The sequence below is a fragment of the Larimichthys crocea genome, chromosome XXIV (genome assembly GCF_000972845.2).
Source record: "Larimichthys crocea isolate SSNF chromosome XXIV, L_crocea_2.0, whole genome shotgun sequence".
Taxonomy (NCBI): Eukaryota; Metazoa; Chordata; class Actinopteri; family Sciaenidae; genus Larimichthys; species Larimichthys crocea.
This window is the reverse complement of record NC_040034.1, coordinates 17,477,509-17,492,904: the sequence shown is the minus strand read 5'-3', so window position 1 is coordinate 17,492,904 and position 15,396 is coordinate 17,477,509. Positions and strand designations below refer to the sequence as shown.

Sequence of the window (15,396 nt, the reverse complement as noted above, 5' to 3'; positions counted from 1 at the left end):
GACTAAGGTAGCTGCAGATGAAAAGGTAAACAAGGCACAGCTTGTTAGCAACCAAATGATTGAATTATTGCAACCTTTTAATGTTTGTGGATGTAGTTTTTCCATAGTATTCTCTTGGATTGATTTTTTATCGAATATGGAAACTATTTAAAATGCCCATTCCTGCTTTATGGATTTAGAATATTCCCAGTCTTATTCTTTAATCATTGGTGTTACAGTGACAAAACATCACATCAATGATTAGCTGAGCATTACAAATAAAAAGCAGAAAACTGTAAGGAACCTGTGATGACACATTTAAAGCGACCCAAGGCTCCAAACGGCGTCATTTAAACGCAGACAGTCCTGTTTATAGCCAACACTGATGGGTTCAGCTCTCTCTGGACAGTGTTCACTCACTGCTATTCAGAGTTCCCCTTGAAGGTTTTATGAATCGTTTCCTTTGGGTCAAACAAGTGAACAAGTCTCGCTACAATTCAGTCAGTCGGATCAGAAACATCTCTTATACTGTGAAGCAGGACAGTCTGTACCGTTTCAAATGTGAACATTTTATTTTGAAATGTTTCACGGTGAGGCTTTCACTTTTATTAAAAAAAAAAAAAAAAAAGGATGACAACACAACTTCTGTCCATTTTCAAAAGCTGCAAGATACCTCTTCGCAGAAGTGTGCGCACATACACACACACACACACACACACCCTCTATCTGTCCTCTCCACCCCAGGCATTGGAACAGACAACAGAGAGAAGGACATCAGAGGGATAATACAATTGGAAAAGCTTTACAGCGTGTAATGATAAACCTGTGCGTGTCTCTGTGTGTTTGTGTGTGTGTGTGTGTGTGTGTCCATGCCCAAAGGAACAAGCTAATGGGTTTATATCTTTCTGTGATAGCAATGATATGGAGGCTTTGTGATTTCATTAAGAGTGTGTGTGTGTCCACGTACGCCAAAAGATGAGGACAGAGATAGGTTGGTCTAATGCACTACTTATTGTTAGGGGCCGATGTGCACGGAAAAACACACACACACACACACACACACACACACACACACACACAATCATATTTACCCCTATTCATCTGGTCTTTAACCCAATGCAGAAACAGAGGCCGAGGAGAAAAACAGACGCGATACATTAATTGGCCCCTTGTCACCCCACTATTTCACCCTTTGACACGTGTGTGTGCGTGTGTGTACACACACAGACCCTCACCCTCCTTTCCTGTCACCACTGGGGAGCCCTCAAGCTGCCAGCCCAATTACAAGCTTTATTTAACGGCCACACACACACACACACACAGCATGGGTGTTGGTGAACATCACAGAGGCCATAACAATAATTCTCTTATTAAGAAGATGGATTTTGTTCTTATCTGCAGGCTCTAACAACAGTTGGACAATATTCATCCTCCACATGTACGTACACTGATACACACGCGCACGAATCCTTAATATGGATATGAGAGATGGCAACAAAACAAAGTACTTCCTGAAAGACATCCCTGGTGTTTGTACAGATAGTAAATTCAAAGTGAAGGACGATTTCCTCTATAAAGTCATCTCTACACCATGTTTTAACACTAAAAATAACTTGGCACAAGACAAAATAAGACAATGTTATTTAGGACCATTTAACAGAATATATATGTTAAAATTGTGTAGTCCACAACCCAATTGCCAAACATTTCATGGTTCCAGCTTCTTGAACATGATGCTTTTAAACAAAGTGATAAATCAACAATCAGTAGATTCATCTATAATTAAAATAATCTTTAGTTGCAGCAGCACTACTTTACAATTTATAAATAAATTTATAAATTCTAGGACGCATTGCAATGTGCATGTGGAAGATTCTGCACTGAGGCAGTGACAAGAGCAGCCTCCACAAAATTACGCCGACTGCTGATTTTCCGTCCCCAGCTGGACAATAAAGTTGTGATGTTGATGATGCATTATTATGTCGCAAAAAAACCCGCACCCAGTATTCTGAAAGCAGATGTCTGGGCACATTTTGAATTTTAGGAAGTTACTGGAAAGTCACACACTGTGTATGAAGCCATGCTGGGGTGTGTCTTATTTGTGCTGAATGTCACCTCTTATTTATAACTTTTTATTTCACTGATTTACCGGCTTTATTGATGCTGTTGCTCGCTCGCTCGCTCACTCACTCTCATTCACTGTCTATGCCTCTAGACCAATGCTCGCGTTCTCCCTCTTTCTCTCAAACAAACCAACAAACATAAAGCAAATTAAACTTTTCGCAGGGTAAAAATTGCAAGCCAGATACAGATTTAGGAGCAGGTAGAGTAACAGAGTTCAGTCCATGAATCCACCTGGATAGCCTCAGCGTCAGAGACATTTCAGGCCGACTGTGGAGGTTTACCTGATATGAACGTCTGATTGGTGGCTTTCAGCATGACGTCAGTCAAATAAGCTGTTTTCACCCTGAGCTAACGTCTGCAACCATAAAGAATAAAGCGAGCAGTGATACAGGTGTTGAAAAGACGCAGCTTGCAACTGTTGTGGTCTGATTTTGTGAAGCAATCTGACTGCATGTATTAATTGATGAAAAGCAGCCACGTGCAGTAATATAGAAAACTGAGGATCGATACATTTAGATATATCGTCGACAGGTGAATTGTAATTCAATCAAATGATGAGGCCAGTGAAGATTCACACCCACTGGGATATACTGTCACATTTGAATCTTATTAGCGGTTGGTTAATATGTTTTCTAATCAGATTTCAAACATCAATTATTGACTAACACCCTTCCTCCCAGCCTGTGAAGAACATTCACCGTCTTTTTAGAGCCAAATTGAAGACGGCTATTAGAGCTGATGACACAGTTTGCTGTGCTGCACCGTGTCGCGGTCTTGGTCATCTGCGACAAGCCGTCCTGAATTTTAAACACCTTGTCACATAAATATACTTACATTTACACACGTCGGCACAAAGTGCATTCATGCATTTACAACCACTCCCCCCCCTCCGCCACACACACACTACAGATTAGCTTGTTTACCAGTCAGAGGGGGGTCTGCTCCAACAAGATGTGATCAAGCTACTGATGGCTACAACTCATGTGTCTGCACAGCTCTCCGTGGCAAGGTGCGTACGTGCGCTCAGGCACACAAAAACACACTCTGTCATTACATGAATCATTTTTTTCGGAAATGAGCCCCCCCCCAGCAAACATGAAGAAAAACATGAGTAATATCTAAATTAATACTCATCGCTAAACAGCAATTTGCCTTTTTTGTCTTCTCGATAATTTAGGCATCAGACTGTTCCAGTATCTAGACATCTATGTGTGTGTGTGTGTGTGTGTGTCTCCGTGTGTGTGTGTCTGTGTGTGTGTGTGTGTGTCTCTCCTTGTGTGTGTGTCTGTGTCTTGTCTGTGTGAGGCAGGGATTGCCTAAAATACAACCTCAATTCCAATGAAGTTGGGACGTTGCGTAAAACGTAAATAAAAACAGAATGCAAAATGCAAATCCATATTTTATTCCCAATAGAACATAAACAACATATCACATGTTAAAACTGAGACATTTTACCATTTCGTGGAAAATCATTTTGAAACTGATGGCAGCAACACATCTCAAAAGTTGGGACAGGGGCAACAAAAGGCTGGAAAAGCCTTTTTTGGCTGGAGGAGTATTTGAGAGTTAATTAGGTTAATTGGCAACAGGTCAGTAACATGACTGGGTATAAAAGGAGCAGAGCCTCTCAAATGTAAAGATGGGCAGAGGTTCACCAATCTGTGAAAAACTATATCTAAAAATGGTGTAACAATTTCAGAAAAATGTTCTTCAATGCAAAATTGCAAAGACTTTTAAGATCCCACCATCCACAGTGCAAAATGTCATCAAACATTCAGAGAATCAGGAGGAGTCTCTGCGTGCAAAGGACGAGGTCAAAGGTCAAAACCGGATGCTCATGATCTTCGGGCCTTCAGACGGCACTGGACATGATTCTCGACTGGTATATCATAAATCAAAAAATCCATCAACGAAGGCCCAGAACTGTTGAGCAGTTAGAATCCTGCATTAGACAAGAAAGGGACAACATTCTCCTCCCAAAACTACAGCACGTGATCTTCTCACGTCGCAGACATGTACAGACAGTTGTTAAAAGAAGAGGGGATGCTACACAATGGTGAACATCGCTCTGTCCCAACTTTTTTTGAGATGTGTTGCTGCCATCAATTTCAAAATGAGCTCATATTTTTTTTCATGAAATGACAAAATGTTTCAGTTTCAACACATGATATGTTGTTTATGTTCTATCGGGAATAAAATATGGGTTTGTGGGATTTGCAAATCATTGCATTCTGTTTTTATTCACATTTTACACAACGTCCCAACTTCTTCTCTCCCAAGATCTTTAGTTTGCTGCTAAGCTGAATTGAAACATCAGTGCTTTTTGCATGTGGGAGACACGCCTGACAGAAGCTGTTGTCTGAAGATTTTCTCTGGGGTATGTGGACATAAAAACATGTCAATAACCTGTATATTTTATGTTTTTGATTTACCAAAAGTGCTTAAACTTACTTATGTTAAGTCAGCTGCGGAGGTGAATGTTCAGCAGAAATAATAAGTTCTCTAATTTTCCCATGATGTCTTTCAAAACTATCATGCTGATCTACTTGAAAGCACACATCTGTATCATCTCATCACACACCAAAGTGTCAAAGATCGTAGTGGTAAAATGTGCTTGTGAAACAGACTGAGATCCTGAAAGGAGCTCTCTCTCTCTCACACACACACACTCTCTCACATACACACACACACACATTTCCCCAAGGAGAAGTGGAAAAGATTAGCCGTGACCCCTCCTCCTCACCCTTTTCTTTTCATTTCCTCTATCTGCCCGATGGGAAACAATTAACCACAATCACCTCCCCCCCTCAGCATGCATTCACACACAGGCTTGTATTCATTTCCTTACCCTTAACCCCCCAAATACACAGACCCTTAACCTAATTCTAATTGTATCCTAAAGCATCAAATACCACTCAGCGTGGGGTGCTTTTTGCCAGTCTAACTGCTCATACAACACTGTTTTCAATGAGGAACAGATGGATGAAATATATTTATATTCATCCATATTTTACAAGACTCAGAAGCTTCATTGCTCACTCCAAGATGCAGCATGTTGACAATTCTCTCAGTAGTCATCTTATGTTTTTGTTTCTTAACTATTTTAATTTCTGGACATTTTGAGGAGATTTGTAATTAATATCTCACCGATTTGCTAAATCGGCTTCGGCTCCTCCCGTGGCTGATGGGTATAGTGGAGCTCAGGGGAGGTTAAGGATAACATGACCCCATTTCAGCATCAGCAATAACACAATGTCTTCAATTTGTAAGGTTCTGCCCTCACCTTTCTACCATGGTGAGGAACACACACTCCTTGTCACACACAGCAGATTGTAGCCTCACTGGGACAATAGGCTCTATTGTGGGAGCTGGCAAAGAGAAGACAGGCAGGCCGCTAGGCGTTTGGCTGCTCTTGGTGTGTGTGTGTGTGTGTGTGTGTGTGTGTGTGTGTGTGTGGATATGGGGGATAATAGCGCTACATGCCCAGAGCTGCCATCATTTCACTGGGAACAGAGTGTGAAAGAGAGGGAAAGGCAGTGACACACACACACACACACACACACAGCATCGCTATCACACTGAGCCATATGCTGACCCCAGCCTCAGTGCAGATCTCTGCCAATCAACTACTAGAGGGGATGTCCCACACACACACACACACAGACATACACAAGCTCTAATCCTGAGAGTAAAACATATACACATACAACATAAACACCACGAAATACACACGTGTGAATGGCTCGATGATATATACATTTGAAAATTCATGCACACAAACACACACACACACACTTGCTGGAACTTGTGCGTGTGTGTGTGTTGCAGCTTAGTGTCTCTCCAACATTGTTCCCCAGAACCACAATCACCCAGGAGCAGATGGAGGACGGCCGCAGTTTGCTCATACACACACACACACACAGCTATCACATATGAATTTCACACAACACACACACGCAGATAGAGCATCTGTAGGAGGTACAGCTTGGCCAAAGTGGTCGACCCGTCCATGGTGGGTCCGCTCAAAGAACTGAGCCCAAATTTCACATCACAGACTCGTTTTTAAAGTTGATTTATGTTCACGTCAATCCTCACTGCAGCATTAAACGACCAATTTCAGCCAACGCTGATTTTTATTTATTATTGCTCCTCAGCTGATAGAAATAGGTACCTAACTCTTAGATATTTTCCAGTTGGATTTTAATTATCATGGCGCAATTTAGAAAAGAATTATTTAATGAAGTCATTAACTTCCTATTATTAGCCTATTAGGTTATAAGCTGTAGTTTGAAATTTCATATTTCAAATGGCTGTTTAAAAGGATAAGGCTGGTGGTATTAATACTTTTCTTATTATTAACAAACCCTACGAAAAGACCGAATCCAGAAATGTGTTCATTTGTCTCTCAGTACTTCTTGGTTTCCTTTGTGTGGACTTGATTTTTCAAAAACAAATCTGTGGTTTCCTTTTTGTCTCAGTAGGTAAACCTTACTCACAATTTTCAGGGACTATTTTCAGCTGACAATTAATAAACGTGTGTTCATACTAATGATTGTTACCCAGTCCCAGTTTTTTTTGTCTTACTGGATAAATTGAGGCCAACTCTTTCAGCTGTATAATTCCCCTTCAACTGTCCCTCCATTGCACCTTTTAAGGTACAAAGTTGGGAGTTTACCATTTTCCTGATAGGATCCATACGCAGCGAGGTTCAGAAACTGTCGACCTTAATATATCACTCAGCAGTGTACTTTCATCTGGTCTAATCTGTGAGGTCAGAGGGATTGATTACACTGTTGTGGGCTACAGGAGGAAACCATTTTTCTCTACATTGACCAACGGTTTGCTGCTGTGTGTATGAGTCATCAGAGGGCAGAGGTTTGTGTGCTTTTTATTTCATTCAATATGAATGTAGCGAGGTCTATAAGGAGAGGGACTGTGTGTGTGTGTGTGTGTGTGTGTGTGTGTGTGTGTGTGTGTGTGGGGAAGTCTGGATTGCTTTTCTTGCTGCAATGAGCTGATATGCAAGATAGAGCTGTGCTTACACACAGCTGCCCCGGCAGCCTGGCACTCTGTGTATGTATGTGTGTGTGTGTGTGTGTGTGTGTGTGTGTGTTATTGGATGGCTCTAGTCATGGTGAATGAAAGATCAGAGAGAGAGAAGGCAGATGGACTGCCCTGAGGGCCAGGAGACAGAGACAGAGAGAGAGAGAGAGGGAGGGGAGAGGAAGACAGACAGAGAAAGAAAGAAGAGAAAAATGCCAGTTAACCACTGACACACTTAGCCCTGCCAGCCTTCTTTCCATCCCTCTTCCCCCATTTGCTTCTGTGTCGGCCCCTCTGTGAGGACACTTGATGTTACAATGCAGCACTGAAACACAGATGACACACAGCTTGATGAAGCACTTCAGGGGCACACAAGGGCCTCCAACCCTCGTGTGCGGCATCTATGCCAATCTCCAGGAATGTCTGGTCTTATCTGACAACAAAAAAGTAAAAGCTATGCATTATATTTACCCATATTCTGTCATATCCACTTCTGTTGCTGCTACTTCATGTCTTAAAGATGACATGAAGACTTTTTTTTTTTTAGGGTGGACAGACTTTAGGGGAGATGGCAGGTCAGCAGTATATACCACATTAAAGTTGTGTACATCATCTGAAAGCTGCTTGTCTGTCAAGTTTTGCAGGAAATAAATCTGTAATAAACATTGTGTTTTGTTCAGGTAATTATTCAAATATACTTTAGAGCATATAAAGGTTTAGTACATTATGATGTCCATTCCCATGTTCAATTATGTCCCATAAGTTGTTCCTGACACCATCCTGTCCTGACGAGGGACACCAAGACCAAGAAGAGAATTAAGAGCAATACAGTCAGTGGGTGGGTCAAAGCAAAATGTTAGATTGGGTCAGATAACATGAGAGTCTTATTAAACTAATGGACTAGTCATTTTTATCTTTGAATGGCAGGAGTACTAACTTTAGTGCTGAGTAAGATTTTTACTTATTGTGGGTTTATCATGTATGCATTATGGGTTATACAACTAGCATGTTATTACCTGGTTACCTCCTCCACCACAGAAAAGAATCCTGCTGTGATTTGTTATCGAAAAGTTTTGACATCTGGAGATTTCTGTAAGAAATTGTATGGAAGGATCGCAAGCGCTCCTTCTGGAAACTGTTTATAAATCCATTTATTGTCTATAAATCTAAGAAAGCCAAACATCTCCTGAACGCACCAAGTCTCTAGTTTGTGATTGTTAAGTTTCCCATGACCTTGATTATCCTATCCCAGAAATTGGACATGCCAGTTTTCACACTGCCAAAATGTAGCCTAACTTTGGAAAATTATTTAACCACATTCCAAAAAAAGATAGCATGACACAGTTGGTACCAATGGTCTGTTAGGTCTTTTAATTTCATATGATACCAGTATTTTTACTCTAGCTTTAAAGCCCACTAGACTCCAAAAGGATGCTGACATCCGCATGGAATGGATATGGTTAGAAGAAGATACTTTATTGATCCCATGAGGGGAAATTATTTTTTCATTTAGGCCCAAAATACATCCACACATCCACACACACGGCTCATAGACAGTTAGAGGTTTGGCCAATGGCACCTTGGCAAAGCTGAGGGGTGAACTGGCACCTCTCCAGCCACCAGTCCACCCTCCACACTCGACTTGAACAGGCCACCCTCCGATTCCCAAGCCAAGTCCCTACAGACTGAGCTACTGCCTCCCCCAATTCATTAGATATCAGATCAGATTACACATCAGTGTCAGATGCAATACAGCTTATAAAGCAGTCTAAAATAAGAGTTCTTTTACATACACACACACACACACACACATATATATATATATATTCATTACCTCTTAAAAGTTTTTACTATTTTCAGAGGACAATGAGCAGAAAAAAAGAGGGAGTTATAAAAAAAACTGAATGAAGTCTGAAAAGTAAAGAAATCTAAAAAAGAGGAAAAACAGACGTGACAAAGAGATGAGGAGAAACAGAGATACACCAAGATGAGGCAGTTAATACGCAAGAGAGAAAGTACAGAGACAGAGTTTGAGAGGGAGATAAAATAAAAATTAAGGCGCAACAAGACAAAGACAGAGATGCCGAACTGGAGAGACACAAGAGGGAGAAAAGGAGAGAAAGGAAGAGTGAGAAAAGCAGAGAGACAGAAGAGAAGAGAGGTGTGTGTAGTAGAGAGATGGGGAGTCAATAATGACTGATTACTGTAATTCAGCCTGTCAGAGACATCGACCTGCTGCTACCACCAATCAATACACACCAGGACACTCGCAGACACACACAAACACCTCGAAACAAGCATGTGTGACACGTGTGTCATCCGGCAAGTGTACAACAACACACACACGCACACATACACACACAGTAGGTGTGAGGAAATACACACAGTCTCACAAAAATGTAGAAAAAAAACATAATTGTAAAGATGTCTCCATGTCTGCACAAACACACGCAACACACACACACACACACACAAACGGATACTGCAAGAAGGTGCGCACACATGTGCACACACACACACCAACACACCAACACAATGGGGTCGTGAAGTGTTAGATATGAGCTACAGCCCCACACTGGGCCTAACAATCTCGAAGCCTCTGTCTCGCTGGGTGGACGGGGCAGAGAAAAATGGCTTTTTCAAACTCCACCTCCCCCGCACGCTACGTCCACCTTCTTGGCTAGCCTCACCTCTCACAATCATATTATCTCAAAAGACAAGAGGTAAGGGAAAATTATAGGGGAGAAAGTTGGACAAGAAGGGAGAGAGAAAACCTGCAGATGAAGAAGGACAAGAGGCAAGGAGAGTGTAAAGAGAGACAGAGCACAGGAGGGATGGGAGAAAGCAAACAAGGTATTTATTATGGTTTGAATTATGGGTACGGTTGCACAGCGAGCATGTTTTTACCTGTTTATCCACACCTATCTTTGTCATTGCATGTCTACCTGTTGCAGCTGACACTGTGCTCTTTGCTGGCAAAGTCTGAATACAGCCAACAAAGAGTGGCTTCATTTCACGCAGACAGATGACAACAGTGCTAAATGTACTGTGACCCTAATAATTCCAGCCTGACTCGATAATTTCATGTCAATATGCTGAAACGTCTTTCTACAGCTTCACTTACAGAGCTGCTGTGCATTTGAGATGCTACGCACACGCACACACGCGCACACACGCGCACACACGCGCACACACACACATACACACACACACACACACACACACACACACACAGGTTATTTACGTACCATTTTTTCTACAGTTTCTACACCGTGTTCAGACTCGGATAATTAAATGGTTGTGTTGATGCTGAAAACCTGTATAGTCCTAGTTTTTCCAGTAAGGCCACCGATCCTCATCACCACTCTATTAAAATGCAAACGATCACAATGGAACATTCGTTCAACAGCTAGAATCTAGGTCTGTGTCACTGGAGGGCTTTATCCATCTAATAATAAAGAGACAGAGAGGGACAGCAAAGAAAGCAACTCTTCATCTGGGACAAAGAGTTGTTTTGACTCAGATTTCTGGTCGTCGTGAAAAAGATCTGATGAGTTGTCAGGAAAGGGAAGCAGGTTTAAACAACCCTTCCTTGACTACATCTCAGAGGGGACCCTCGACGACTTTCTTATTTTCCAGTGGAACATTTTATTGTGCAATATGCGCAGACCGGTAATGTTCATTTGTTGATGTCCTGTCTTTTCAATGAAAGAGCACATAAAGGGAATATTAAGAAAAGAAGAAGCGTGTCGCTAAAGAACTGGATCGATAGACAGAATCAATGATTGCATTGGTATTGATAAAATCAAATGAATTCCTATCCTTACTAATAACTTGATCTTCACACGCTCAAGACGAAGTGTTCTTTGCTAACGCATAGCTTCTGGAATTTTACCCAGAATTCATACACTCAACAGTCGCAGTTATAATCATAAACCTTGTTTTATCGCGACACAAATAAATGGAACTTATTTGGCTACAAGGGGCGGAGATGAAGGCAAAGAAGAAAAGCAGACAGACGAGCAGGAAGACAGTATCATTAGAGGATCAAATTGCTTTAAGTGCTGCTTAGAAGAAATTCCAATGATGAATCAGTAGCTCATCTCGTCTCAACAGGGGACACTGTCACCTCACAATGGTGGGTGAGTGTGTGTACACTGTTCGTCCTCTGAGGGGCTCGTATCCATGTGAGTGTAATCGTCCATCTATGTTTGTTAGACCCAAGAGTGTGTATGAGCGTGGACACATGTCTGTATTTGAGTGTGCATGTCTGTGTGTGAGACCAGAGAGCAAAGCCACCTCGTTTAGAAACAGCGTTCAAGAGGAGAGTCATCGATAAGTATCGACTGCTGGGCTTCTTCCCACCAAACTACCATCGCATCGGATCAAACAGACAGACTGTATACACACCTGTCTGTCTGTTTCTCTTTCTCTCCTGCACACACAGATACATGCAGACACACACACACACACACACGCACACGGACTGTGTACCGCAACTGTCGGGCACGGCAAACTTGCACACTTGATATATGGCACTTCAGAGCCAACTAAGTACAGCTCTATCAAACTAGCACTTATATTCTGAAAGCCAAACAACACTGGACATCGATTTGGCATTTTTAACACTTGAACTGAGTGATAACCAGCATTCTCGCTCACACATACATGTGCAAGGAATTTCAAGAGTCGACACGGTGGCAAGTAGCTACAGGGAGCCCTTAAGAAAACTAACTTTTTTAGAAACAAAGGCAATGAACTAAAAAATGAATGTGACCTACCTTTAGGTTTTGATTCTGTTTTAACATACTGAGGTTTTCAAAAAGGATACAAGTTCTGGTATAGGGGGATCAGGGATTTGAGAGCTCGACTGGCGTTGATAGCTGTGGCTCTGACCATGGTGGGCAAAATCTTCATGTCCACTATGGCACCGTCAAACAGCGGACCAAAGAATGGCACCTGAAGACGCAAAGACAAGCAGTGAAACAGGCATCGAAGTAGAGCACCAACTATAGAGCGTGCGCTCCATGCACTAAGGCTCAGTCCTTGCTGCAACGGCCCAGGGTTGAGTCCGACCTGTGGCCCCTTGCATGTCATTCCCCTCTTTCTCTCACCACCTTTCTGTCACTCTTCAGCTGCTACTATCGAATAAAGTCTTTGACAATAAACTGAATATTTTATATGACATCTTTGGGCTGTGGACAGAACGAGACATTTGAGGACGTCACTTTGGGCTTTGAGAAACATTTTTCATCATTTTCTGACAGTTTGTACTAATTAATCAATAGAGGAAGTGATTGAGACATTAATCTATAATGAAAATAAGCATAAAGCAAAGTAAAGAAATACATTTTTATTTTTATTTTATAGTTGACAATGAGCCTCTCAAAGACATACAACTCCCTATACTTTTATCAAAACACAATCTCTGGGAGACACTGGGTTTTTGCCTGGCAAGTAATGAGTGTCATGACTGTTTGTTTTTTAAACATACTTTTCTGATTTAATTCCAAACATTGCTTGTGGAATCCACCAAAGAAAATAATGTCAGGCTTTTAATTGAATTTATTTGTAGACCAGGTCTCCGAACCATGCACTCAATGACTGAATACAGTGCTTTCAGGACGACAACACAGAGAATATCTTATCTAACTTGTTTTTGGATTCATGATAATTCAATATTTTGGCTTGTAGAATGAATGGCACAAAATAAGGTTATGTTATTAGTGCTGTGGTATCTATGTCATACAGAAAAAGCAGCATTTTATTGTGTTAGGTCTCGTTTGAAATAGAATTATGCTATCAGTGCTGTGGTATTAATGTCTGTGTGTTTTATACTGATACATTAACCAGAGCAGCAAGACTTGGGGCAAGACTCTCTCTAGGATTGTTAGTCAATCTGGATGCATATCTGTATAGTCTGGTAGGAAAGTGCCAAAACACTGTGCATGTTCACAATTTTATTGCAGCCTTCCTCCATATGTATACAATATAAAGGTCGACCTATGAGGTGATTCCATCCACTATGAGTTTGCAAACTACTGGTTAACTGATTTCTCTACATTTGTTCCACTGTTTATTACATGTACTGTCTTATATATATACTGGCTATGACCAACTGGCTGGAAGTCAGACATACAAACAAAAATTTTCAAAATAAAACATCCTGTGCACCCTCGCCCCATCATAAAAACAGACAAAAGAGAAACAAATTAACTCCATAGTAAGTTTACTCATAGTAGAATCACATGAACCATGGAAAAATGACCAAATCTGGTGTCCAAGCTTTAGGTACAGTCGTGCTCAGAGCTAACACGCTGATGTATAATAATTACCATGTTCATCATCTTAGTTTTGTGCATTAGAATGTTAACATTTGCTCATTATGTACAGCTGAGGACGAATGAGGGGGATATTTCACTGAAAACCTGAAAACTGTCAACCTTATGTTGGCCCGAGAGGACAGGTCAGTAGGATTTATCCTCTGGGGACCATGAATGTTTGTAAGGTCACAAAAAAAACAACTTCCAACAGTTCCTGTCGTGCCATCCATAGAGCCGTGGCCAAATTACACTGATTGGTCAATGACTCACATGTATAATTATGACTGATTAGCTCAGCGTGGGAATGAATTATCATCCTGGGTTTTAATGAGGCGTTTAAAGGATTCGGAGGAAACACAAATTATTGACAACTGGCAATTTTTACCTCAGGTTTCTTGAGTATGTGGATGGAGTACATGTGGTTCTTCATGGGGTAGATTACGATTAGCACGTCTCCAAACTCAGTGGGGATGATCCCTCGACGGTAGTCTCTGGAATGCTCCGACCAAACAATGTGGACCTCGTCATTACCCAGGTGTCTAAGCTGGAGGTGGAGGGAGACAATGCGAAGAGGAAGGAACAGAAAAGAAAAAAGAGTACTGGAATCAAAACGGAATAAACATCTCACTTTTTTTTTCTTGCAGTATAAACAACACAAACTAAGTCAATGCCAGCCAAACACACGCAGGGTAGATGGGCTGTATCCATCATAAACCCAAGGCTTTTGGTACGTGCTGTAGGTGGCCCTGGGGGTGATGAAGTGAGTGTGTGAAGATGGAGAGTGGACACAAAGACAGAGTGAAGCTCCGGAAAGATGGAGTATGGGCTGGAAAGACAGATGGGATCGAGTCTTATGTGTGATTCTGTGTGTGTGTGTGGTTCACTTTCACCTGGTGGGCTACATTCAGGGCTGGAGACAGCTCTGTCATTAACCTTGATGTCTGCCAACACACACACACACACACACACACACACACACACACACACATCTATACTTGTCTGGTGAGTCACACTCCTTCAGATATTTGCCATTCTTGGCCTCGGCCATGAGCCAAACACATTACAGATGTTTCCTTTTCAATGTGTGTTTAATGAGTTTGTTGTGTTTATTTGTCCTCTGTTAAGATCTTTTAAAAAAGTGCAAAGATGTGCACATTTCATTAGATGGTGTATCAGGATGCACAGTTTATTTAAACCTAATTTTGTTTGCAAACACACACACACACACACACACACACACACACACACACAAACACCCATATAAGCCTGAGGTTGAATTAATGAATACAGAGTCCTGTGGGACTCCTGGGCACAAGTTACCTTATTCATCATGTTCAGAAGTGACTTCACCCACTTGCCATAATGACACTACTTGAATTTAAAATTTGAGTTACAGGGTTAATTAGCCTGATATTTTCTTGACGAGTGATACATTAAGTTGATATATTAAGCAGAGTTTGGGGAAACACACGAGGAATAGAGATGTATTTATCAAGTTCTAATGAAAAATAAATCTTTTCAGAGGCACTTCCCTCTGACGGCGCTTACAATTCAAAGTGTCAGTAAGAGACACAACTCACAGCTCGGCCATTATCACATTTGGAGGGTTGGAATTGCGACCTCTGAGCTGTATTTTTGGGTGTCGGAACAATTTGGGTGGCAAAGTGGAGTCTCACTGTCTGATGTGCTCCTCTAAACCGCATCACTATTTAAAAAAAAAAACATTTCAGTGATGAAGTTCAGACTGATGTCGTCGTCATCATCAGTTGGTTTAATGCAGCTTTAATCCGTTTAATCACGCTTCAAGCAGATGTGGTATGAGAGGAAGCAGAACACACAGTAAAGAGTGAGAACTGGACAAATGCCCTGCAAAAGACTAGAAATCATACTGCGCTGTGTGTGTGTGTGTGTGTGTGTGTGTGTGTGT

The 15,396-nt window shown here is 41.5% G+C and overlaps 1 protein-coding gene across 6 annotated transcripts in view; it reads right to left on the bottom strand.

Moving 5' to 3' along the window:
* The window catches only part of ralgapa1 (Ral GTPase activating protein catalytic subunit alpha 1), a 62,281-nt gene that overhangs the window by 13,020 nt on the left and 33,865 nt on the right, over positions 1-15,396 (bottom strand). For all 6 annotated transcript variants that reach the window (XM_027274578.1, XM_027274575.1, XM_027274577.1 and 3 more), the window contains 2 exons: positions 13,855-14,013; positions 11,978-12,105 (listed from right to left, as the gene is read on the bottom strand). In XM_027274578.1, coding sequence (XP_027130379.1) covers positions 11,978-12,105; positions 13,855-14,013 — 287 coding nt within the window. The remainder of the gene's footprint in view (positions 1-11,977; positions 12,106-13,854; positions 14,014-15,396) is intronic.